Here is a 23,827-nt window from a genome sequence, read left to right as displayed (position 1 = left end):
CAGGTGACAGGACACTCAGGTTACCACCACCACCCCTCCCTCAACCCCTCCTTTCTGTGATGTATGCATGATGTTTCTGGGGGTGGGCTTGACCTACAGGATGGGAATTTCAAAAGTTTTTATAAGGCCTTGCACACCATTTTTCTGTGTCTTTCCTCTCTCCTGCAAGTGAGGGGAGCACCCTGTTGCAACAGTTCAATAAAGGCCAAGTCTACAGGCTGCTGATTTGCTCCAATTTACTCTGGTTGGTGTCTTTACTTTTTGTCCAAGGGGGCCCTCGGATTTTTCCGGTAACAAAGGTAACACCCAACTATTCCGCTTTCTAAAAACCAATATTTTCTTCAATTCTCAGATCCAGATATCATAAGTTCATTTCCTTTTTCATGCAAAAAGTCCAAAAGGGATTTCCAGTCTTTAGTAAATACCAACAATTATTTTTCTCTAATTAAACACATCAGCTTTGACATCTCAGCTAAGTCCAACATTTTAGCAACCATTCCTCCATGGTAGGTAATGATGAATCTTTCTGTCTTTGTGCAAATAAAAGTCTCGCTGCTGTGGTCACATATTGAAATAATGTTCCATGGTCCTTCTAATTATATATCCATTACTCCTAGAAGGAAAAGTTCTGGCTTCATTTCATTGTTAACCTACAGCTCCCAATTCCATGTCTTCAGTCTCATCCGTTAGCATTTCTTCCAGTTCCTATTTGAATTTCTCCATAAAGTCTGTTGCTAATTTTGTAGAACGTGTATTAATTCTGTAGGTTTTGCTTATTTCATCCACTTCCCCTCAAAAAGGATGCAAGGCAATTAATCACTTTGTCCCCAATGTCTTCACCCTTCTGAATTTTAGGTAGAACTCTTTTCTCTCAGCTCCTTTAATGCCAAATTATCCAAATATATTTCCCTCTCTCTGTGTATTACTCCACTTTTCCAAAGTCTCCACTATCATTTAGTTACCTTATTTCTCCAGACAACAGAATAATCCTTTCTTCTATCCTAGCAACATGCTAGGTCAGCCGGACGCCTCCCAATGAACTGTTCCTTCTGGTCTTGCCAATTTTTTGGGGTCATTTTTAAAATCCAAAGTGTCCATATCATTTTTAATTTCATTTTTAATTTCACTCACCTCTGAAAAAGATTTTGCTTCTTCTACCCTCATCTGCTGTGAAATGTCAACAGTGAGTGGGTTTTCTTTAGATGCCATTATTTCCTTTGCTGCCCTTTTCCTGGGACCCAAAATGATGAGTCTTGAGACCTTTTTACCCCCCCCCATTTCCTGCTTCACTTTTTAAGCATGTGGACACCCCCGCTGCCCGGTGGAGTCTACTCACCTCTCCCCTGTGTAGCCTGGAGCACACTGGCACTGCCCAGACTCCTGGTTGCAGAGGCCTCTGTTGTGGCACCTGCACTCCCCTTGGCAGCTGGAGCCAAAGCGGCCTTTGGGGCAGCGGAAGGAGCAGATGGAGCCCTGCATGGGGGGGGGGCAGAGAGAGAGCCCCGATCACAGTGGTGCCAAGCGCAAACCCTGCCCCCCAAGGATCAATCCTGCTTGTCCACAAGAAGAAGAAACAACCAACTCCCTGCCTGGGTGGAGGCACCTAATGGCCAGCGTGGCCTAGTGGTTAGCGTGTTGGACTGGGATTGGGGGGGAGCCAGAGTTCCGTTCCCCCACCCCAGCCATGAAGCTCACTGGGCATAACCTTGGGTTGGTCACCACCTCTCAGCCTAACCTACCTCACAGGGTTGTTGTGGGGGTCTGTTAAATGGGCAGAGGGAGAGCCCCTTGGAGGAAAGGCGGGATGCAAAAGTAATAATACAATAAATGAAATGAAATCATGCTGGGCATGACTGTCAAAGCAGGAATGACTCTCTCTATGGGGTGCACAGAGACAGAGGAGGGCACTCTTCCTGACCCCCAAAAGCCTCCCTGCAGGGACAGTTCAAAGGGACTGTCTCCTTATGAGATAGTTTCTTTTTTTTTAAATGATATTTATTGAAAAATTTAAAATTACAAAGAAAAAGAAGAAGGAAAAAACAAGAAAAAGAGAATAGAAAAAAGAGACAACAGTAGATAAGAGTAACAATTAAACAATACAAATCAATAGAAACCAAAATCAAAAACAAAAAACAAAACACACAATACAACACAATCAAAAAACAAAAATATACAACAAATTTTAAAAACAAATCCAATATTCCCAAATCCTTAACTTTCATTAACTTATTTCATTGACCTCCTCACACCTCCCTTTTTTGTATTCTAGTTGTTAATTATCTCAGCAAATCCTTTCCATCTTTCACAATATTCTGTCATTAACCTTATGAGATAGTTTCAAGGTATATGTAACTTTTCTAAGCTAAGTCTGCCTTCTGGGATCCAACTGTGAACAGAATGTGAGCGAGTAAGCTCTTTTTATACTTTTATAGAAGACTTTTTCGTGTCTTATCTTTTATGAGGTAATAAGGGGAAAATACCAGAACGGTTATTCTAGAGGCTTTAGTCAGCCTCAGCAAATGCATCCGCTGTGAGTTTAAAAGGGGGAATGTTACTCTGCTAAATTGTGAACTTGTTAACACAAGTTGGAAAGGCTATAATCGAACAATATATCCTCTCCTGCATCCCTGAACATTCCCACAAAAACCCACTTCGCTCAGGGTGGGGCTCAGCTGAAAAGGCAGAGCCCTGTGTTCTCCTCCCCTGTGGGGGCACCTGAGCAGGTGAGCACTCAGGTCAGTGGCTGGACGGACAGTGCAGGCCCACTTCCCCCATCCCCATCCTAGGGCCTGGAACCACAAGTGCTCCAGCCCTCCTCTCTCTCACACACACATAAACGTACCATCCATCCTGGAGGGCAGACGCACTTGCTGGTCTCAGGGGGGTGGCAGATGCCCCCTTTCTGGCAAGGGCACAGGGTCAGGCACTGGAAGCCACTGGTGTCGTTTTGGCAGGGCTGCTCGCAGCTGCAAGAGATGAGGAAGGGTGAGGCTGAGCTTGCAAGGACCCTTCCCCTCAGCCTCACCTTTACAGCGGCTCTCAGAAGCACTAGAAACTCATTCTAGGTTTTGCCCTGAGGAGAGATTGGAACCCAGCTCCAGACCATAACGGCCCTCAGCCCAGTTCACCAGAGGTCTACAGCCCCCCCCCCCCCGCTTTCCGGTCTGCCAACCTGCATCCCCGAGGTGCTACTCACAGTGGGCCACTGAATCCCGGGGCGCACAGGCAGGCCCCTGTCTCCGTGTCGCACTGGGCACCATTCTCGCAGTGGCAGCCCATCTGGCAGTCCTGGCCGTAGGTACCTGGGGGGCAGAGCTCCTCGCAGGAGGGGCCCTTGTAGCCCGGGGGGCAAAGGCAGGCCCCAGACAGGGGGTGGCAGCTGCCTCCGTTCAGGCACCTGCAGGGCTGCTGGCAGTCTGGCCCCCAGGACAGGCGGTTGCACCCTGGAGGGGGAGGAGGGGAGAGGAGGAAGAGGAGGAGGAAGAAGAAGGGAGAGCGGCTGAGGAAAGGCAAGGGGGGTTCGGGGCAGACTGCACCAACCAAAGGATGGCCAAGAACTCTGGGCGGCCACACAAAATGGGGGTACCCCCACCAGCCGGGTGAGTGTTGGGAGGGTCTTCCCACACAAGGCTCTAATAATAGTTAAAATAAAAATTACATGCCGCCCATCTGACTGCGTTGCACCAGTCACTCTGGGCGTCTTGCAACAAAATACTAAAAGCATACAATAAAGCCTCAGTTACAGGTAGGTAGCCGTGTTAGTCTGCTGTAGTTGAAACAAAATAAAAACATTCCTTCCAGTAGCACCTTAGAGACCAGCCTTGTACTTGGTGTGAGCTTTCACTTCTTCTGATACACTGAAACAGAAGTCACCAGACCCTTATATGTAGTGGGAGGGTGGGGAGGGGGATTACTCAGAAGGGGGGTGGGAATGGGGGATTGGCTGATAGGCGTGGTAAACCTGTTGACGACTTTTAATGACTGCAATTGGTCTTATAGGAAAAAGCAAGGGGTGAGATGGCTAAAAATAACTTTATCATGTATAATGAGAGAAGAATCCAATGTCTCTATTCAGACCAGGTCTCTCCATGGTTTTAAGTTTGGTAATGATACGGAAGGGGGGGGCATGTCTTCTTCACCTTCTTCTTCGCTACAATATATCCATTTATTTCCAATTGTCAATGTCAAAAGGGACTAAAATTTATAAAATTCATAGAAAATCAACGTGCCAATTTGCTCAATTTCTCTAGGACTCCATGACACCTCCCCTGTCCTCCATAATCCCTCAACCAAGGTGTCAAGACCCTAATCCTGTCAAATCACTCTGCCAAGCCTTTCCTCAGGGCAATGCCAGGTGACAGAATATGCATGCATGGACCATTGACTTCTCATCACCAGTACTCAGAAAGTGCTTATCTGCGCATATCTCCAGCTCTGCATATTCCCCCCTCCCTCCTCCATATGTTAATCCGGTGTAACCCAACCTCTCCTTAATGTATTCATGATGTAACCTGTGTAACCCAACCTCTCCTTAATGTATTCATGATGTAACTGGGATGTATTTTGCACTGTATTCTGGGACATGGAGGGAAGTTTCAAAAGTTCATGTCACCCCTTTCTTGCGGTTCAATCTCGTCTTGAACCTGTTGCGCAATAAACTTGGATCTTCTGCAGTTTGCTCCTGTCTCCGGCTGAGCTCATTTTCTTCCGCAGGGATCCGCGGACTTAGTCCAACGAGCTGGGTGGCAGAGTAGCCCCACACCCAGATTTTACCGTAACAGTAAGAAGTTGCAATTCAGCAACTTCTCTTTCCAGTTTATTTCTGAAATTCTTTTGTACTACCCACCTGTAACTAGTTACAGGTAGTAGCTGTGTTGGTCTGCCGTAGTCAAAACAAAATAAAAAAATTCCAGTAGCACCTTAGAGACCAACTACGGTAAGATGTTCTTGGTATGAGCTTTCGTGTGCATGCACACTTCTTCAGATACACTCTCTCTCTATATATAAGGAGCTTGGCAGGGCCCCCCCCTCAAACACCCAGAGGACAGCAGGGTGAGGGTTTCTGGGGTTGGGGGGGGGAGGCAGTGTGTCACACCCCAGGGCAGCTGCCTGACAGACCCCTCATCTTGTTCACAACTGCCCTTGGTGGCTGCCGGCTCCCATCACCAAGGAGGGGAAGTTGAGGCTCCCAGCACCCCCCCCCCCCGTGCCATGAAAAGCCCCTTCTCTTTTCCCCAGCAAGCCCAAAGGAGTTTCGCCCCAGAGGAGCAACAGCAGTGGCAGCCTCCCTGAGGCCGGTCCCTGTCTGCCTGGCTCTGCAGGATCCTCCCCCCACATGCACACTTTGCAGGCAGCCCCCGCTCTCCGCCCGCCCCTGTTCCCTCTGAAGTGCTTGTTTCCCAGCCAGTGACCTGCTTTCAACTCCAGGCCCAGAGGGACGCCTGGGAACTGGCTGCCTCCCCGACCTTTGGAGGAAGAGGCCCCTCTGTTGCCTCAGGCTGGTGCAGCGAAAACAGGACCCACTTGGCCACTCCTGCCAGGCTCACAGTGAGCCCCACAACCTGCCTCCCATCCCTTTATGCGCACGGGAAGGGGAGGGGCTCCTGAGGCAGTTCTCTGTGTGTCCACCTGCATGTGCACAAGGGTAAAGGGGGTGCGCCTGGTTCCTCCATCGCAGGCCAAGCCTTGCTGTGACCACCTGAGCTTCTGAGAGGGGCAGCGGGGGGGACAAAGAGGCGCAGCAGCAACTCACAACCCCCATAAATCAAGGACCAAGAATGCTGGCCTGGAGATGCCCTCAGAGAGGCTGCTTTGCCCCTACAGAGGGGCGACAGGCCAGGGGGAGAGAAACAGGCCCAGTTCCCCCAGGTGCAGCTCCAGCTACTCCCAAGTAGGCAGCCCTCACTGTGCAGCAAAGGAAAGACCTCGTGGAGACTCACCACTGGAGCAGTCGGGGCCCTTCCAGCCATCGGCACACTGGCATTGGTTCGGAGCCACACACCTCCCGTGGACGCACTCCTGGGTGCAGCTAGCTGCAGGGGGGGGGGGAGGAGGCACAGGGTCAGGGACACATCCTGCCTGCTCTGAGGTCTGCAGGCAGCTGCTGGAAAAACAGCTCCACTGGGAGGCTGGGAGGGAGCTGGTCAAGCAGGGCAGGGGGAGACCAGACATTGTGGAGGAACCGAGGGGGCTTCAGCCGTGGGAAAGGGCCCCACCTGGATGGCCAGACAGGAGGTCAGGAGCAAGGGAGGCCCACAAACGAAGACCCCACCCTTTGTGGCTTGCCAAAGCAAGCAGAGCCCCCTCCCCTCCTCTCCCTACCACCCCTTGCAGGGGACCAGCCTCAAAGACTCCGTGGCCAACCCCCCCCCCCCCACCTGCCGCTTGGCCCCCTCCCCTCTTTGGCTTCTGCCAGGCCAGGTGGAGGGTTGGCACAAAGGCAGAGTTTGATTTGGGGACCCCCCCCCACACCCCGCGGCAACTTCTGCTGCTGCTCTCCTTCCTTCCTATGCAAAAGGGTTGGCTGCTGGGCCGGGTGGGGGTGGGGATGGGGATGGACGGACAGACAGACTCACGGACGCAGCGCTCCTCGCTCTCGTAGTAGCCATTGCAGCAGTGATGGCGCCTCCTGTAGTCGATCTTCACGCCTTGCCGATAGGCTGCCTTGTAGAGAACCCTGCGCGAGGCCAAAGGGTCAGGGCCTGGCCTACCTTGCAGGGCCAGGGTCCAAGGAAGTTGCTGACTGCATTTGCAGCAATGGAGGAGGAGGAGCAGCCCCCTTCTCCTTCTTTTACTCTTGATGCCCCCCCGGGGGTGGGGAGATCTTGCCAAAGGGTGACTGGGAGAGGCAAGAGCCCTGCTGCGGAAGCCCTCAAGGCAAAGATCTCCCTGCTGCCACTTGCAGCTGGGCTTGGCCAGAGTAGCCCTCTGGAACTCCCTGCTGCAAGGAGCAGGAGGAAGCATCAAGCTGAAGCCCTGGAACCTCAGATTGGAGCATCAGCAACAGCAGGCCTGGCCTGGCCACCTCTCCATGCATGAAGCCGGCACAAGACAGCCCCCTCCCCACCCACGGCACCCCAGGCGGACAGGCCCCTCGCTCACCCGGGAGACCCTTGAGGCCAGGACCCAGCACCTGCCGTTGCCCACCCCGCTTCCCCTGCTGGAGAAATGCAAAATGCAAGGAGGAGCCGGGCTCTTACTTGTGGCGAGTGCAGGTCTTGGCGAAGGGCCACGCTCCGTCGCAAGGCTCCTCGAAGGCCTGGGAGTACGGCTGCACGTAGGACTCCTTGGAGGGGGTTGTGAAGCTGCGAGAGGGGAGGCAGGAGAAAGGGAATCCTCGGGGGGTCACTGACCTGGCTTGGCTGGCCACCAAGAACTCAGTGGAAGCAGATCCACAGATCACAGGCAAAAACAAGCTGGATCCCACTCCCCAACCACATTGAAATAAACACCCGCAAAACACTTGCTCTGTTTAGATTTCTACTCCTGGGAAAAAAGGGAGGCACCCTCTTACCTCTGATTTATTGCAGATCTTTATTCGAATGGCATTTAAATGCAGTGAGAGCCCCACAAGAAGAGGGGGGCAGCCTTGGGGTGGCTGGGTTGAAATAGAAGCCCCGAGACCTTTGTCCCATGGGCAGGGATTATTCAACTGAGATTCGTGCATTGCCGGGGGGTGGACTAGAGGACCATTTGGGTCCCTTCTGTGGGGTTTGCAGCCAAATCAGAAATGCACGTTTTGCCAGACAAGCGCAGGGCTAGTGCACAGGGAGTTCCCAAACTTCTTAGAGGGCCTTCTGTATGTGGCCCACTTCCCCAGCCAACTCTGGGAGCTTTTGTGTGTGTGTGTGTGTGTGTGTGTGTGTGTGTGTGTGTGTGTGTACACACACCTCGTTTATCTGTATCATATATCGTAAACTGCCCTGTGAGCCTTGGGTGAAGGACGGTATAGAAATTTTAATATCAATCACAGCATTTGGGCTGTGATTCTAAGTCGCGCAATCCCTCTGCCATGTGAGCCTCATTCCCACCCACTTCCTGATTCCTTCCACACAAGCCCTCCAAGTCTCCCTAGTTCCTCACCTTTCCCAGTAGCTGCACACGTTGGGGTCGCTGGGACTGAGCAAGAGGCCCCAATCCAATCGCATCCACAGCAAGACAATGGAGTACTGAAGCATCCTGGGGGGGAAGAGGGAGGAGGGCAGGTCAGTCCCGATGAGACAAGAGGGGCCTCCAGAGACCCAAAGCCCTTCCAAGGGAAGCTGCCTGACAATTCAGCTCCCAGCCCTGGCCTTGGAAGTGAGGGGCAGCGCAGGAGAGGCAGACCGTCTTCCAAAGGGGGAAAGTCATCTGTCACAATTATCTTGTATCTGGCACGAGAGATTGATCGAGGCTAAATACAGCCTTGCAAGTGTGCTGAATGCTCTGTTGCCAAGGCGACACAAAACTGAGGACGGGCCAAACAAAGAAACATTTTGGGTAGTGAAGATGCCGGTATTCCTGCCCCAGCATCCTCTGCTGAAGGAGAACCAAGCGCTCCCTCCCTGCGGCCATCAGGCCTCTTGTGCTGATGCCAGACAGGCTGGCAGGTGGAGGATTCACCTCCTTTTGCCCCTGCAGGGAGTGACTCTGGGCTCCAGGAAGATTTCTGCACACCTCCAAGTCCAGCCCAGCCAGCAGCTGCACATAGAATCCAGTTGTTAAATTAAAACAAATCAGTGCAGGTTCAGACGCAGAGGCTGGATGGCCATTTGGGTGAGAATCCTTCCTTGCAGGGGGAGACCAGATGACCCTCAGGAGAGAGGCGAAGAGATTGGTGATATTGAATCTCTGCAAAAGTTCCCACCTGACTCTGCCAAGCAACGTACATTATTCTCTGGATTGCTGCCCTCATCTGTTCTGTTCCAAAAGAAGATTTCCCAGATTTCCCTTGATGCCCCCTGAAGTCCCCACCCCTCAATGCCAATGCCAGCTGTCCAGCTCGGAGATAAACACAGGAAGCGAGCAGAGAGAAGGGTTTCCTCTCTCACCTCCAGCTGGGGCCACCTCTAGATGCCCAAGGGGCAAGATGAGCCCTGGAGCCAAGCAATCCCACCTAGAGATGGGAAGGCCTGGGGGGGAAACAGAAAAATTGGGGGGGAACCAGGTTTTTTTTCAGAAGCCGTTTTTCCCCCAGAAAAAATGAAAAAAAACACACGTTTGGTATAGTTTGAATATTCCACACACTTCCCCCCACCCCACAAATTTTTCTTGAAAAAAAAAGACTTTGGGAAAAAACAGGGGGGGAAACTGCCCCTCCCAATTTTTCCATCCCCCCCCCCAGGGCTTCCAGCACCCCCACTTTGGAGCTCCCTGCCAACTGACACCAGGCAGGTGCTCTCACTGTACTCTTTCCAGTAACTGCTCAAAACATTTTTGTTAGGGCCAGCCCATCTGAACACATAGAAGCTGCATGCGATTTACTTCCTTTTAACCACTGCTGACTTTAATCATCGCTTGAATACTCTTAAATAACTGCTTTTAACTGTGTTTTATCTAGAGATGTAAAATTTCCAGAAATTTTGAAGCCATGAGAAAAAAAAGTTTTTTCCTTGTTTCCTCCCAGAAAAAATGGAAATTTTGGAAAAAGTGAAAAAAAGTTCAGTGTGGAGTAGTTTTACAAATTGCGCGAAAGGCGGTGTATATAAAAAAAGCAAGAAGCCATCAACATAAATAAGAAGTCCATGAGAAAAATGACAAAGAGGAAGAGGAAGAAGAAATGGAAAATGATAGCTGTAGTTCAGAAAATGAGATAGAATAAACCTTAACTTTAACTTTATTTGCTGTTGGTAAAGGTAAAGGTACCCCTGACCGTTAGGTCCAGGTGCGGACGGACTCTGGGGTTGCACGCTCATCTCACTCTATAGGCCGAGGGAGCCAGCGTTTGTCCGCAGATAGCTTCCGGGTCATGTGGCCAGCATGACTAAGCCGCTTCTGGCGAACCAGAGCAGCGCACAGAAACGCCATTTACCTTCCCACCAGAGCGGTACCTATTTATCTACTTGCACTTGATGTGCTTTCGAACTGCTAGGTGGACAGGAGCTGGGACCGAGCAACGGGAGCTCACCCTGTCACGGGGATTCAAACCGCCAACCTTCCGATCGGCAAGCCCTAGGCTCTGTGGTTTAGACCACAGCGCCACCCTTTTGCTGTTGGTGCAAAGGGGCAAATCTGATTATTATTTATGTTGATGGTTTCTTGCTTTTTTTGTTGTTGCTTTTGAGGGAAAAGAGGGTGGTTACCTGTTTTATTGCAAGCATAATACTTTTTATCTACTACTGTTTTTCACACAACTTGTAAAACTTTTCCACACCAAACCTTTTTTCATTTTTTCCCAGAAAAAAAATCAGGGGGGGGGACACGTCCCTCCCCCATGGCTTCAAACTTTCTGGAAATTTTACATCTCTAGTCCCGCCTCCCCCCGCTCTCCGAGGATGGGGTTGCTGGCAGGGCATTTATTCTACAGCAGAATGGCCCCTCCAAACCCCATTTCTTCAGGGACACCTTTCAGGCCAGCTGCAGCCACCCACACGCAGGAAAAGTACAGCAGGCTTGGAGGGGAACGTCATGGCTCCTTCGCATCTCACCTCCTCCTGCCAAACATTTCTCCCCACCGAGATCCCGCTCGCCGAGCCCATCCCAGGACGCAGGAAGCCCCTTCCTGGCCTGGTGCGGGGCGGACGCTGCCTCTGTTACGGGGCCACTCGCTCCCTAGGGCAAATCAGCATCTCTGAGCCGATTGCTCGTTTCCTGCAAAAGGCTGTTTTCCAAACCGGAATGCAAGCTGGCGCCAGGAGCCCAGGAGTCTCTGCGTGGTCTCCCTCAACCGTGCAAACACGTTGAAGGACGCCCTGAGTGCTGCTGCTTCTCAGTGGCTTGTCTTTGGGTCAGCCAAGCCTTCGGCGGCAGCACTGCAAATACCTGCCCGCGCCTCCTTCCCGACCGGCCCATAGCGGGACAGGGTCTGCCATCGGGGGAAGGCGTGTTTCTTGGGTCTACTTCACACGCCCTTTTGCCACCCTGATGGCTGCAGCGCCTTTCGTTTACGGGAACAAGGAGAGCCAGCTGGCAGCAGCAGTGGCGTAGCGTGGGGGGTGCAGGGGGGCCGGCCGCAACATCTGGGGGGGGGGCGCTCCTCGGACTCGCAGCTCTCTGCCCCTAGGGCAGAGGGGGCGCAAATTACTTGCCTTGCCCCGGGTGCTGACAACCCACGCTACGCCACTGGGCAGCAGCATCCATCGCTGCCAATGAGCTGGTCGTTAGGGGCCACTGTCACCCCCAGGCCCCCCCCCATGGCTCAGATGCGCTAGTTGAGGTCAGGCAGGCCCATTCTCCCTGTTGATCTTCTGGCACCTATGGGAGACCTCCCCCTCCGCCTTGCAGCGGGAATTTAAACTGAATTCTAACTTCATAGTTTTAACTGGGGGGGTTTTGCACGCTGCTTAGAGACGATTTCAGTTACGCTATCAGAACAAATTACATTTAAAAAAATGAAAGGAAAGATTCCTCCACTATTAACACTACGGACATATCGTGTGTGTGTGTGTGTGTGAGAGAGAGAGAGAGAGAGAGAGAGAGAGAGAGTGAGAGTGTGAGAGTGTGAGAGTGTGAGAGAGAGAGAGACTCTGCTTTATCTCACTGTTAAACATTGTTAAACATTGACTACCTTGGTCTGTTAAACAGAAAAAAAAAGTGTCCTCTGTTGCAGTTAGGAGAGTCATCAGCAGGTCTCAGCTGTGAACGGGCTCCTTGCACCTGCTCGCCTGCCTCCCGAAGTGGCTGCCCTAAGTGCCCCCCTTCCCTTTGGCAGCAACTCTCCTGAGTTATTTGCTGAGCAAGCTGTTGCCTGTGGGTCCCCCTCCCTCATCCCTCTTGCCCGTCCTCCTGATGCTGGAAGTGGGGTGGCGTGGCATGGAGGAGACTCTGAGGAACACCCAAAGGTGCTCTGCACAGTTAGCCCCACCCACCCAGGATCTGAGCTGGGGAGGCGTTTTTTGGAGAATGTCCAGAAACTGTGAAACCAGAGAGGAAAAAGAAAGCCCCCAGGATTGAACCCAGGACCATTCACAAGCATTACAGAGCCACCCCCCAAATGACAGCAGGGACCAGGGTGCCAACTCGAATAAAATGGGGGGGGGGCAGGTAAGCCCCACCGTGCATAAGTGATCACATGACACGATGCACACACACTATTTGAATTGCAATGCCTATCTACTGGGGGGGCGGGGCTGGCCCCCCTTAAATATTTTATTGGGGGAGCTGAATCCCCTTTGGCTCCTAGGAGCTGGCTCCTATGGCAGCGAGTCGATGCTCAAGATATTGCCTGAGAATTCTTGGTGGAAACAGACCGCTGGCCTAGGTCCGAAGGGGGGAGGTGAGGCTGCTGAAGGGGGGACTGCATGGCCCAGTGCCCCCAGGTGGCACAAGGGGGGACCCTTGCTGCAGTGGCGGAGCATAAGCCAGCACTGCCCAGGGTGGGTGCACTCCCAAAGGGGGCGGAACACACAGCTCCCCCCTTCCCCATGTGGCTCGGGGTAGGCTTGGGAGTCGCGGGTGGGTGGCGCACCAAATGTCACCCCCTCAGTGAGGACACCTGGGGCGGACCACCCCCTTGCCCCCTTCCTCCGCCCCTGCCTCGTTGGGCAACCTATACTCCACCAGAGAATGGAGGGGGGCACACACTCCTTGAAACCACATCCAGGAGTGCCTGGAACCCATCAGACCAGAGGGCTCCTCCTGCTTTTGTGTAGAAGATACAAATCCAGCCTCCGCTCGCCACCCTCCTGCGCTGGGACCACCCGTGGAGGAGGAGGAGAGGAGACGACCTTGGCGGGAGGCTGCATTCCCAGCCCCCAGCCCTTGCAAAGCTCCAAAAGTTGCTTATAGAGAGTGGAAGGCAGGTGGGGGCGGATTCCCGGCGGGGGGTGGGAGTTTCTAGGCGCTCTGGCCGGCTGTGGCTGGACCCGCCCCGAAGCTTGGCTGGAACAGGCGTTCCAGGGCTTGTCCGGGCCCTGGAGGGGCTCAGCCTGCCTGTTTGCAGCCCCGCATTGCCTTCAGGAACAGAACGAGATTCCTGCGGCTGCAGGAGCCCCAAAGGCACATAGAGAGGAGTTGGAGAGGGGCGGCCCCACCCACTCCCCAGCCCCAGAGATCCAGGAAGATTTGCCTGTTCCAGCCCTTGATTGTGAGCAGCGACTTCACTCTGCCTCCCTCGACATGGGCATCGCATTCTGCCAAGGAAGACCCTGGGAGACGGAAGCAGAGCGACTCAAGAAGTCAGAGCTTCATGAGAACGTCAGAGGAGCCATGCCCTGCTGCTGGATCAGGCCAGAGGGGCCCCATCACAGTACAGCCCCCTGTTCTCCGAGGGGCCAGCCAAATACTCCACAGGGGAAGCCCACGAGAGAGCGGGGCCTAAGCAAGAGCAGCAACACTCCCCACTTGGGATTCCCAGAAACTGGTATTCAGACGAGCACCACCTCTGAAACTGGAGACAGCATCTAGCAGCAAGAAGACCTTAAGAAGAGTGGCTGCAGCCAGACCCACCAGCCTGTCCTCACAGTGGCCACCCAGATGCCAGTCCCAGGAGCCATAAGAGATGGGACTGAGGGACCCCCAAAGCAGGCCAAAAGCGGCTCAGACTCCGCAGAGGCTGGTCTAGGTTCTGAAATAAATCCAGTGGCTGTAAGTCTTTTTCGGAAGCTCTGCAGCTGAGCTCTGCCTCGCCCTTTCAAGGCCCGCATCTGGACTCCATCAGCCCCCTGTTGTGGCTTTTTAGTGTAATTAAATACCCCTCCCCATTAATGCTTGCGGTGCACATTTTACGTTCCTTCTGCAACTGACTGGAAACAGGAAATGACCCCTGGAGCTTCCCCATCCCAGTACCAGCTGGAGGTTGCTGCGTGGGAAAGAGGGGCTGCCTAGCTCTGCCGCTCTCCCAGCCACGCCAAGGACACCAGCGCTGCAGCCCTCCTTGTGGCTGGGAATCGCCAGGAAGAAGGTGGCCAGAAATGGGGATATCTCTTGAGTTGCCCTGAAGGACAAAAATGTCAGGGTGCGCTGAAGCCAGGCCAGGACTTGCGCACAGCTGCCGAAAGGTCACCTGTGGGGCCTGAATGGGGAGGCAGGAGGGTCTTGTGGAGGGTCCACCACTCTCACCCTGCAGCTCTTCCTCACCCAGTTATGGCCTTTCATTTTGGCCTTAGACAAAAAGGCTCCTTTTGTACAGGGCTACAAGCAAGGGCCTGGACTGAGCGGGGACCACTGCTTCCCAAGACCCCACTCCAGAGAGGGGAATGTTGTTTGGCATTAAGAGGGAGGTGCTGCTCCCTTGAGGGGGGGCGGATTCCGGAATGTGATTCACCAAGTAGCGCCAGAAGCCTGCAAAGGGGCTTTTTCTTCCTTGGTGGTGAGCCCGGCTCTGCCAAGCACAGTTGCCTGCTCAGCTCCAAAGGGAGCAGCGCGCCTGGGAAGAGGAAGAATGTTGAGGGGAAGAGTGGGAAGGGGAGGCCTGGAGGGCAGTGAGGTGGCGCTTGGCTGGCCTGGAAGAAACAGCCTGCAGGGTGTCAGGGGAGCCTCTCAGCCAGCCCTGGTGGTGGTGGTGAGATGGGATGGAGGGGAAAGAGAGGCTGGCTTCAATTACGGCTAAATTGTCACTGCGTGGGAAGCAGGGAACCTGCCAGGAGCCCCCCCCCCCACACAGTCAGAGCCCAGGGATGCCAGAACTTCCTGGTTTCTCTGGCCAGGGTGGATCTCCAGCAAGAACATTCCTTGAAGGCCCGCGGGGACATCCTTAATGCTTGTGGATCAGCTGGCCTGCTGCCCCAGTTGAGAGACCCAGCAAATCTAATGCAGCTGCTTAACTCCTACGCTATAGCCCAGCCCAGCCCCAAAGCATCCTGGAAGGTGTGTTTCTAAGCATGCACCCATGCAGGCTAGATTTAGAGAGGACCACAGAACTGTAGAGTTGGAAGGGACCCCCAGGGTCCAACCCCCTGCAATGCGGCAATTGCATCCCAGAGTTGAACATTCTCCCTAAGATGGGACAGAGGCAGATCCCAAGAGGCCTGTGGGGAAGCCTTGTTCCCTCAGGTAAGCCCAGCGGCCAGAGGCTCCCAGGAGTCCACAGGCCCCCTGCCAACTGCAGGCAGCCAGCAGACAGGCCTGGGCAGCTCAGAGGCAGTGAACTCCTGCCAGCACCCGCCCTTCCATGCCACTGTGTGCCGGCAGTGGGAAGAAGCACAGGCGCTGGTGCCAGGCTCCTCAGAGTGTGTGTGCCAGCCGTGGCGCTGCATATTCCTGGAAAGGACCGCTCTGCCTTCCTGAACTGATGCTGCAGAGGACGACCCTCCCTCCCTTCGCCCCCACTTGCCGCCTTTGTGTCGCTCATCTTAATGCTGAAGAGATGAGCTCCAAACCACAGGAATGGCACTGCCAGCCTGAGGGAGGGCACCAGGCAGCCAGATGAAATTTAACAGGCAGAAAATCTGACCCAAAAGACTGCAACACAGCCCTGTTTGCCTGAAGTCAGCAAAAGCAGAAGGTTCCAAATCCTCAATACTGTATAAGTTTTCAGCTAAGAGAACAGACGCCCACCTTTCATCCTAAGCAAGATGGTTCTTCCCCCTGCCACTCCTCATATTACTTGGAGCCAGTGCTTTTTCTGGGGGGACGTGGGGGGACACACACCCCTAAACATTGTGTGTGTGTAAGTTTGGCTTCATTGAGGGGCAGTATTTCAATATGAGTAGGAAAATGAGAGTACCCCTAAACATTTTTTTAGACAAAAAGCACTGCTTGGAGCCAATCCTCTTTTTAAAAAATGTGCATTAATGAAGCCCAGGACTCGCAAGCGAGAATGACAGAATGTCATCTCATTTAGTTTAAGGACAGCTGTTTACAGACCTTCTAAGGGTCCCTATTTTCCAGGGAAAGTCCTGGATTTACAGAAGCTGTCCTCGTTTCTGATTTGATCCCAAAAGGTCCTGCTTTTCCTTAGCGTGTCCCTATTTTAATCAAAAAATGTTGGAGGGCATGATAGGATGTCCCTCTTTTCATCTGAGAAATATTGGAGTGTGTGGAGTTAAGTAACTATAGATAAGTAACTATGCAACCTTTAGAAGACATCTGAAGGCAGCCCTGTATAGGGAAGATTTTTTAAAACAATGTTTAATCTTTTGTTATGTTCTTATATATGTTGGAAGGCACCCGCAGTGGCTGGGGCAACCGAGTCAGATGGGCAGGGTATAAATAGTAAAATAGCAACAACAACAATTACTACTACTACTACTGAATAAAGGTAAAGGGATCCCTGACTGTTAGGACGTCCCTATTTTCACTGGAGAAATGTTGGAGGGTATGTGTTTAGTGTAATCGCAGAGAAGAGGGCTACTGGTGGCCACAGGTTCAAAACAACAGGAAGTAAATTTGGATATCAAAGAACTCTAAGAGCAGCTGAGCAATGAAGTCAGTTGGGCAGAAAAAAAGCTGGACTCTCCCCTCCTGCAAAAACTTGGGTGGGTCCCTGGGACAGGGCTGCAGCAGAACTTGGCTTGCTGAAGAGTCACGGTCAAGCATACAGTGTCAGAGCAGAAGAAACGTGTGGAGAGGAGAACGGCCTCACTCTGAAGGCCTGTCCCAAGCGGCTGGGCAGGGCACGCTCTTCCTGCTCCCCTCCCCACCCACTCCTTGCCCAGGCTCAAGCCAAGCCAGCCAAGCGCTTCCGGCTGGAAGTGCCCAAAAAACAGGGAAGGGCAGAATGGCCGTCCTTGTAACCCTGGCAGCCAGTGAGAGAGAACTGCGGGAGCTGAAGCAAAGGACCAGCAAGAGGCAAGTCCTCATGGCAGAAGGACACCTTCCCATCAGATGTCAAGGAAATAAACAACTATCTGACTTTTGGAAGACACCTGAAGGCAATCCTGTATCTGGAATTTTTTTATGTCTAATGTTTTACCATTTTTAATGTGCTGTATACCACCCAGAGTGTCTGGGGAAACCCAGCCAGATGGTGGGGTATAAATAATAAAATTATTATTATTATTATTATTATTATTATTATTATTATTAATGGGGAAAGGAGAGAGAAAAGTGATGATGGTATGTGGCTCTTGCCCACAATGAGTCTCCAGGGCCTCAGGCAAAGAAGGGTGCCCAGAGCCCCTCTAGCTGCCACTGCTGGAGGCTGAGAATGTGCTCCCCAAGTTCTGGGCCCCCTTATCTCTTCCCCATCACTCATGGGGGAAGCTCATCAAGAGTCCCACCTACCACTGACTGCTCTGACTCTCGCTTTGCCAGACACTTCTTTCTCACTATGACTTCATCACAGGAAGCACAGAGTTTGGGGCAGAGCTCCACTGCCAGAGGGTGGCCAGGAAATGCCTGCAAGGGAACACATTTCCAGGAACGCTGCATATCTGAGCACACAGACAGATCTCACACAGATCTCACACAGGCTGGCTCTCTAGGAAAGGAGGCTTGAGCAGCCGGGCAGTTGGGGGGGGTATAGCTGTCAACTTTCAGATTTGAAAATAAGGGATCAGCAGCCTCACCTGTCCTGGGGACAGTCTACGGGATATCTAACAATCCGGGATAGCAGCGGGAAACGGCGCTGAAATAAGGGAATTTCCCATCAAAAAAAGAGAAGGTTGACAGCTATTGGGGGGGGGGGCTTCAATATCATACAATGCAAACCTGCATAATCAGCTGCTCTCTCCCTCCTGTCCATTACCATCCCATGGAAGATAAACCCCTGTTCAAAATAAGTCATGCAATATTGAGGCACAAGGATGCATCTGACTCCACTGGAAGCTTTCCACCTGGGGGTCCCCATTCCCTTCTTTACCTGTGGGGAGTATATCTGTATCTACATGTCTCTGATTCAGCATTCAAAGAAGGATGGCCCGAAAGCTGAGGGGAGGGGGAGACAGCTGCCTTTGAGGACCCTGTCTTTGGGAGGCACTGCTGAAAGTGAAAGACCCATTTCCAAGCGGCGATGCAAAGGCAGGACTGACCCTTGAGCCACTTCACCCTTGGGGCTTGGGGCCACTTCATAAGCCCTTCTTGCCAGCCAGCCACAAAACAAGCCCAACTACATTGCATGGCTGGGGATGCCTGCACAGCTCTCTCCCGAGCCCCATGGAGGCCTGTGCCTTTGGGAGGTACCAAGAGGGAAAGGAATGGGCAGGATCAGGCCCCCTTGAAGTTACCCACTCCAACCAAAAGGCTTCTGGCAGTAGCTCAGGCTCTAGTGAGCTTCCACAGGGAGACCCTTTCAGGATCAGGGCCCAGGGTTGCCTTGTCATTGTGGGAAGAGAAAGAGAGAAAGAGAGGAGAAGAGCAGGCAAAGACCCTGAAGTGCCTTCCATTTTTATGAGGAAGGCTGGAAGGGGAATCTGCGAGTTTGCTCTAAAGGCTGGGTGGAGGGGACACAGCTGTCAGCCTCAGTTTTGGCCCCATCACTGAGACCCCCCCCATGCACCCCTCCTTTGGCCTTCAGCAGCAGGACAAGGCTCAGAGGGACCTCACGGCATCAGGCATCTCTTCTTTATTAGCCAAAAGCCCCAAGAGAAGGGAATGAGCAAAAGTCCTGGGATCTGGGAACTGGCAAAGTACAAAGCACCACTCGCCACGCCCCACACATGCAGCTCATCCAAAGCCCTTTGCAGGGCATCTTCTGGGGGCCAAGAGGCAGGAAGGGCAGATTTCGGCCAGACATGTGGAGACAATGCCTGAGGGCAAGAGCCAGTCCAGCTGTGGGGCCTCTGCCACCCCAGGAGGTCAAGGCCTCCCTTCGCTGGAGGCGTTTGGAGCAGGGCCTGGACACAGGCATCAGTCTGGGCTGCTGGGTTACTACATTTCTGCCCTGGCTCCTCTGACTTTGGTGATTCCAAGTGTCTTACACAGGATTCACCTGCTGCTCCCCCTGCACACACCCCTCCCTCCCTCCCTTCCTCATCTCCTACCCCTTCCATCACCCGCCCAGAGATAGGAAGCTGCTGTTTACTTGGAAAACACACATGACCCTCATCTCCATTTTCCTGTTTATAGGAAATGAGCAAGGGGATGGTGAGCAACTGAGTGTCAACAGCAGAGGAGAGATCACACGAAAGGCAGCAGCACGGCTCAACAAGAGGACAACTGGCTGGCAGGAGATGCCTCTGGCCAGGATGCCCAAGACCAGGGCGGGGGCAGAATCATAGGATCTTAGCGTTGGAAGGGGCCTCAAGGGTCATCTAGTCCAACCCCCCACAATGCAGGAATCTCAGCTGGAGCATCCAGGACAGATGGCCATCTACCCTTTGCTTAAAAACCTCCAAGGAAGGAGAGTCCTCCACCTCTCAGGGGAGTCTGTTCTACAGCTGTCAAACAGCTCTTAGTGTCAGAAAGTTCTTCCTGATGTTTAGTCAGAATCTCCTTTCTTGTAACTTGAATCTATTGGTTTGAGTCCTCCCCTCCAGAGCAAGAGAAAACAAGTATGCTCCCTCCTCCATGTGACAGCCCTTCTTGAAGATGGCTGTCCTAGCTTCTCTCAGTCTCCTCTTTTCCAGGCTAAGCATACCCAGCTCCTTCAACCGTTCCTCCTCAGGCTTAGTTTCCAGACCCGTGATCCTCTTGGTCGCCCTCCTCTGCACACCTTCCAGCTTGTCCTTATTCTCCTTAAACTGTGGTGCCCAGAACTGGACACAGTATTCCAGGTGTGGTCTGACCAAGGCAGAATAAAGCAGGACTATTACTGCCCTTGATCTGGACACTATACTTTTGTTGACGCAGCCTTGAATAGCGTTAGCTTTTTTTGAATTCTGGTAATTTTGAATTCTGTTTCTGTCTTCTGCGGCATTAGCTACCCCTCCCAGCTTGGTGTCATCTGCAAATTTGATGAGCTTCCCCTCAATTCCTTAATCCAAGTCATTTATAAAGACATTGAACAACAACGGGCCCAGAGCAGAACCCTGCAGCACCCCACATGTCACTTTTCCCCAGGATGATGAGGAACCGTTAATGAGCACTCTTTGAGTTTGGTCAGTCAACCAGCTACAAATCCACCTGAGAGGAGCAGGCCAGGTGAGATTTAAGGCAGTGCATGCGGTTCTCCTGCACAGGGCAAGAGAAGGGGAAGCAGCAGCAGCAGCAGCAGCAGCAGCAGGAAAGGCCCTGGGGTCCCGGCAGCACCTTAGAGGCAGTGAGGTGCGGGCATGGGGGAGGGGCAACAGAGAGGGAGGGGGAGGAGCAACAACGGAGGAGGGGGAAGGTCAGAGGCAGAGAGGACACCCCTTCTATCCACCAGGCCAAAGACTCAGGAAACAGCACTCAAAAGTGGCATCTCTCCTTGAAAAAGAACTTTCTGGCACACAGTGGCTAGTGACGCAGCTTATGCCCCCCCCCACCTTCCTGCCCCATCCTGTCAGGGAAAGTGGGGGACTCCTCCACCCGCCCACAAATGCCCACAGTGATGCATTTTGTGCCCACAGTGATGCACTTCCTTTGCTGGCCTGGCAGATAGGAGGAGGAAGAGGAGATAGACTCTTGGAAGGCTCCACAATCCCCAGAGGGCTCCCACATGCCCAAGCGCCTGGCAACAGAAGGAGCAGGGACAAGACACAGGACAGAAGCTACAGGGAGGACAATCCCCCCATCGCTGGAGCTGAGACTTTCCTCTCCTAGTCATCTTGCTCTCTCCATGCTCATTCCTGGGCCACCTCCAGTTGCTCCTCTGGGGGGTCTCCTCAGTGTGCTCAAGTGGGTGGTTTCAAAAGCAAGCCCCTCCACCTGCGGCTGCCCCTGGAGAGAGCTTCCTGGTCGAGCTCACCTAGTGGGCTGAAGCCACCAGCTCCTGCAAGAGGAACCAGCCAGTCCCTGCCTCGATTTAGGAAGAAGACAGCACATACTTGGGAAATGCTAGACAGCCACAGGCAAGCAAGACCCCGAAGCAAAGCCCCCACCCTTGTCTTGACCACCCAACACTTGGTCCGTCCTTGTTGTGGCTGCTACCCACGCAGTCGTTTAGAACATGACATACGGGGGAGGCAATACTGCAAGGGCTTCTGGAGCACGTTTAGACAGCCACCCCTAAAAAAGGATGGACGCAGCACACAAAGCAAATTCTGCCAGTTCCCCCCATCCAGAGGAGCACAACCCGCTCTCACCCATCTTGGATTCATAAGCCTAAGCAACTATGAAAGCAGGAACCATTAGCAGAAACTCTTAGATTAGTATCCTGGAGAGAGTGCCTGTCAGTTGTGTCTGGTGGCCATTCCACTCTCTCTCTCCCACCCAGGACTGCTGGAGCCTAGAGGGCTCCTGTTGCCCCTCTGCATGTTACCACCAGGCACAGCTTTCTCCACCACAGAAGACCCTGGGCCTGTTGCCTCTTCCTGAGAGGGGAAACTGTCACCATTGTTGGCCTCCTAGGGTAGTCAAGACCAGCCTCTGGTGCTCACAAGGCCACTCTGGCCAAGCTGCCAACCCAAAGCTCCTTCTTCCAGTGCCCTGGCCTGGCAGCATGTGGCCTTGGCTGGCCCAGGAGAGAAGCTGTCAGGACCCCTGGTTACCTGCTAAGCGCCCGGCCCACTGGGGACTTACCTGGTTCTTGCCAAGGGTCTGCCAGAGAATCCGCCTCCTCCTCCTCCTCCTTGCTACCTCTTCTACAAGAACCTATCGATGCAAGGAGGGCAAAGGAAACCAGAGAGACTCTGAGCTGCCACTCTGTTCCTAGCCAGAATAGGACAGGCAAGACCCCCCAGCTGCCTCTTTCTCCCCAGCCTGATCTGTTTGGCTCTGGGGCTTCAGTGGGAGTGAGAGAAGATGAAGTGTGAGATGGGAGGGAGGGAGGGAGGGAGGGAGGAAAGGCAGGAAGGGGCTGGGATCTGCTGTCGGCTCTCAGGAAGTTTTGACAAGGAAACTCAGCAGAGCACTTGGAGAGGAATAATAAAAACACGCTTTTTTTTCTTGGCAAGAGAACAAGATTGTTTGGAACACACAAAATATGCACTGAGAAAACAGCTCCCGGCCAGCCCCTCCTCATCTGAGCTGGCCCCAAAGCTAGCATGACGGCGATGGGGGTCGTGGGGGTCGGGGAGGCGGAGCAGAAGAGCAAAACCCAGCTGGGAAAAGAGGAATCTGCTTCAGTTTTGCTCTGTCATCAGGAACTTCCCAGGACCTTCTTAGCAGAGAAGAAGAAGAAGAGGAGTTTGGATTTGATATCCCGCCTTTCACTCCCTTTAAGGAGTCTCAAAGCGGCTCCCATTCTCCTTTCCCTTCCTCCCCCACGACAAACACTCTGTGAGGTGAGCGGGGCTGAGAGACTCCAGAGAAGCGTGACTGGCCCGAGGTCACCCAGCAGCTGCAGGTGGAGGAGCGGGGAAGCGAACCCGGTTCCCCAGATTACGAGACTACCGCTCTTAACCACTACACCACACTGGCTCCGAGGGACCTCAGATATGAAAGCTAGGAGCTAAATGACACCTGAAACCTAGGTTATGGGTGCAACAACAGAATGTCTAGGCGCACTTTTTTTTATAACAAGGATTCAAAGCTGAAAATGAATGAACTGCAGCCTAAGTCTTACCGTATGTTCCTTTTCTAGTCCTTCCCCTGCCCACTCCCCTAATATTCTTAAGAGGGTCTCTTCTCCAGTCTTCAGAGAGTGGCTGGAAGCCGGGAGGCAGATAAAGGTCCTCCTTTCCTTCCACTCTGCAGTTTTAAATTGAAATCTTAGGCGCAGTACTGCGCCCAGAGCTCAGAAACTGCTTGCGCTAATGAAATTCCCTGTCGCAAAGCGCACCTAGAACAATGGGAGTTTTGAACGCTGGCCCCGGACTGGGGGCTGCTTCCTTGATTATACTGGTCTGTTGATTTTTTGAAAAGCGTTCTTAAAACATCAGCGCCAAATAGAATCTCTGGAGGACACTGAAATCATTGGGAGATGAGGAAGGAGCAAGGGGACCAGGGAGGCTGGTGGGGCTCAAGACCAGAGTGGAGGGGGAGCAGGAGCCAGAGATCAGGGGGGCAGGGAGGGTCTTGGCCAGAGCCATCACAGGACGCCTGGGGAAAGTGGCAGGCTCTGAGCAGCCTCAGTTTTCCCCACCTGTGAAATTGGACCAGCTGGGCAACTGGCTGTCGTGTCCGCTCTCCCTGCAAACAAAAAGACAGCACCAAAGGGAGGACATTATTGTGACTTTATTGCATTGTATCAATTTTTTAAAATGAATTTGTCATCGTTTGTCTTATTTATATTCATATACTGCTGTGTTTTATGTTAGAGATTTCAATAATACTGTTTGTGATTATTGTGAAACACTTTGAGCTCAACATTTGTTTTTGGATGAGCGAAATACAAGTATTAAATCAAATCAAACCCTGCTTTTCTTCCTAACTTGCCTTTTACTTTGTATTTTTTTATTCAGCTTTTTTTTTCAGGTGCAGAGGGTGACAGTGGACTCCAACAGCCCTGCCATAGACTTGCTCTCTATACTGCCCGGTGGGCAGGCTGAGGGAGCAACATAGAACAACCCTGTTGTGTAGACCACTTGTATTATGATGCTCTATTGCTGTATGGAGGAAGATGGCAGCTGAGAAGAGTCTACAACAGCCACATGGTGTAGTCCACTCTCATTGTGCCCCTAAGGCAGCTTGGTGCATGTGGCTGAGAGGTGGGGTGGCGGTAGGGGGCTCACAGTGCAGGCCACACTTTCGCCCCACAGGCAGCTCCCTTTTCTCTTTTCATAGCTCTGTAACTGGAATTGCATGCAGGGAAGGGGTGCCTTTGAGCATATACAGACCGCCACCCCAGGCC

At 52.8% G+C, this 23,827-nt stretch overlaps 1 protein-coding gene across 1 annotated transcript in view; it reads right to left on the bottom strand.

Moving 5' to 3' along the window:
* The window catches only part of PEAR1 (platelet endothelial aggregation receptor 1), a gene marked incomplete at its 3' end in the record, with an annotated part of 39,528 nt that extends 17,485 nt beyond the window's left edge, over window positions 1-22,043 (bottom strand). The window contains exons 1-8 of the mRNA XM_083476250.1: window positions 21,616-22,043; window positions 8,083-8,178; window positions 7,200-7,304; window positions 6,576-6,676; window positions 5,940-6,032; window positions 3,197-3,443; window positions 2,843-2,966; window positions 1,337-1,473 (exon numbers count right to left, since the gene is read on the bottom strand). Coding sequence (XP_083332376.1) covers window positions 1,337-1,473; window positions 2,843-2,966; window positions 3,197-3,443; window positions 5,940-6,032; window positions 6,576-6,676; window positions 7,200-7,304; window positions 8,083-8,177 — 902 coding nt within the window. The remainder of the gene's footprint in view (window positions 1-1,336; window positions 1,474-2,842; window positions 2,967-3,196; window positions 3,444-5,939; window positions 6,033-6,575; window positions 6,677-7,199; window positions 7,305-8,082; window positions 8,179-21,615) is intronic.
* Window positions 22,044-23,827: the final 1,784 nt, after the last annotated feature.

Source organism: Podarcis liolepis (assembly GCF_965112155.1).
Source record: "Podarcis liolepis genome assembly, chromosome: 15".
Taxonomy (NCBI): Eukaryota; Metazoa; Chordata; class Lepidosauria; order Squamata; family Lacertidae; genus Podarcis; species Podarcis liolepis.
Note: the sequence above shows the minus strand (reverse complement) of the source record. Positions and strands in the feature narration are given on the sequence as shown.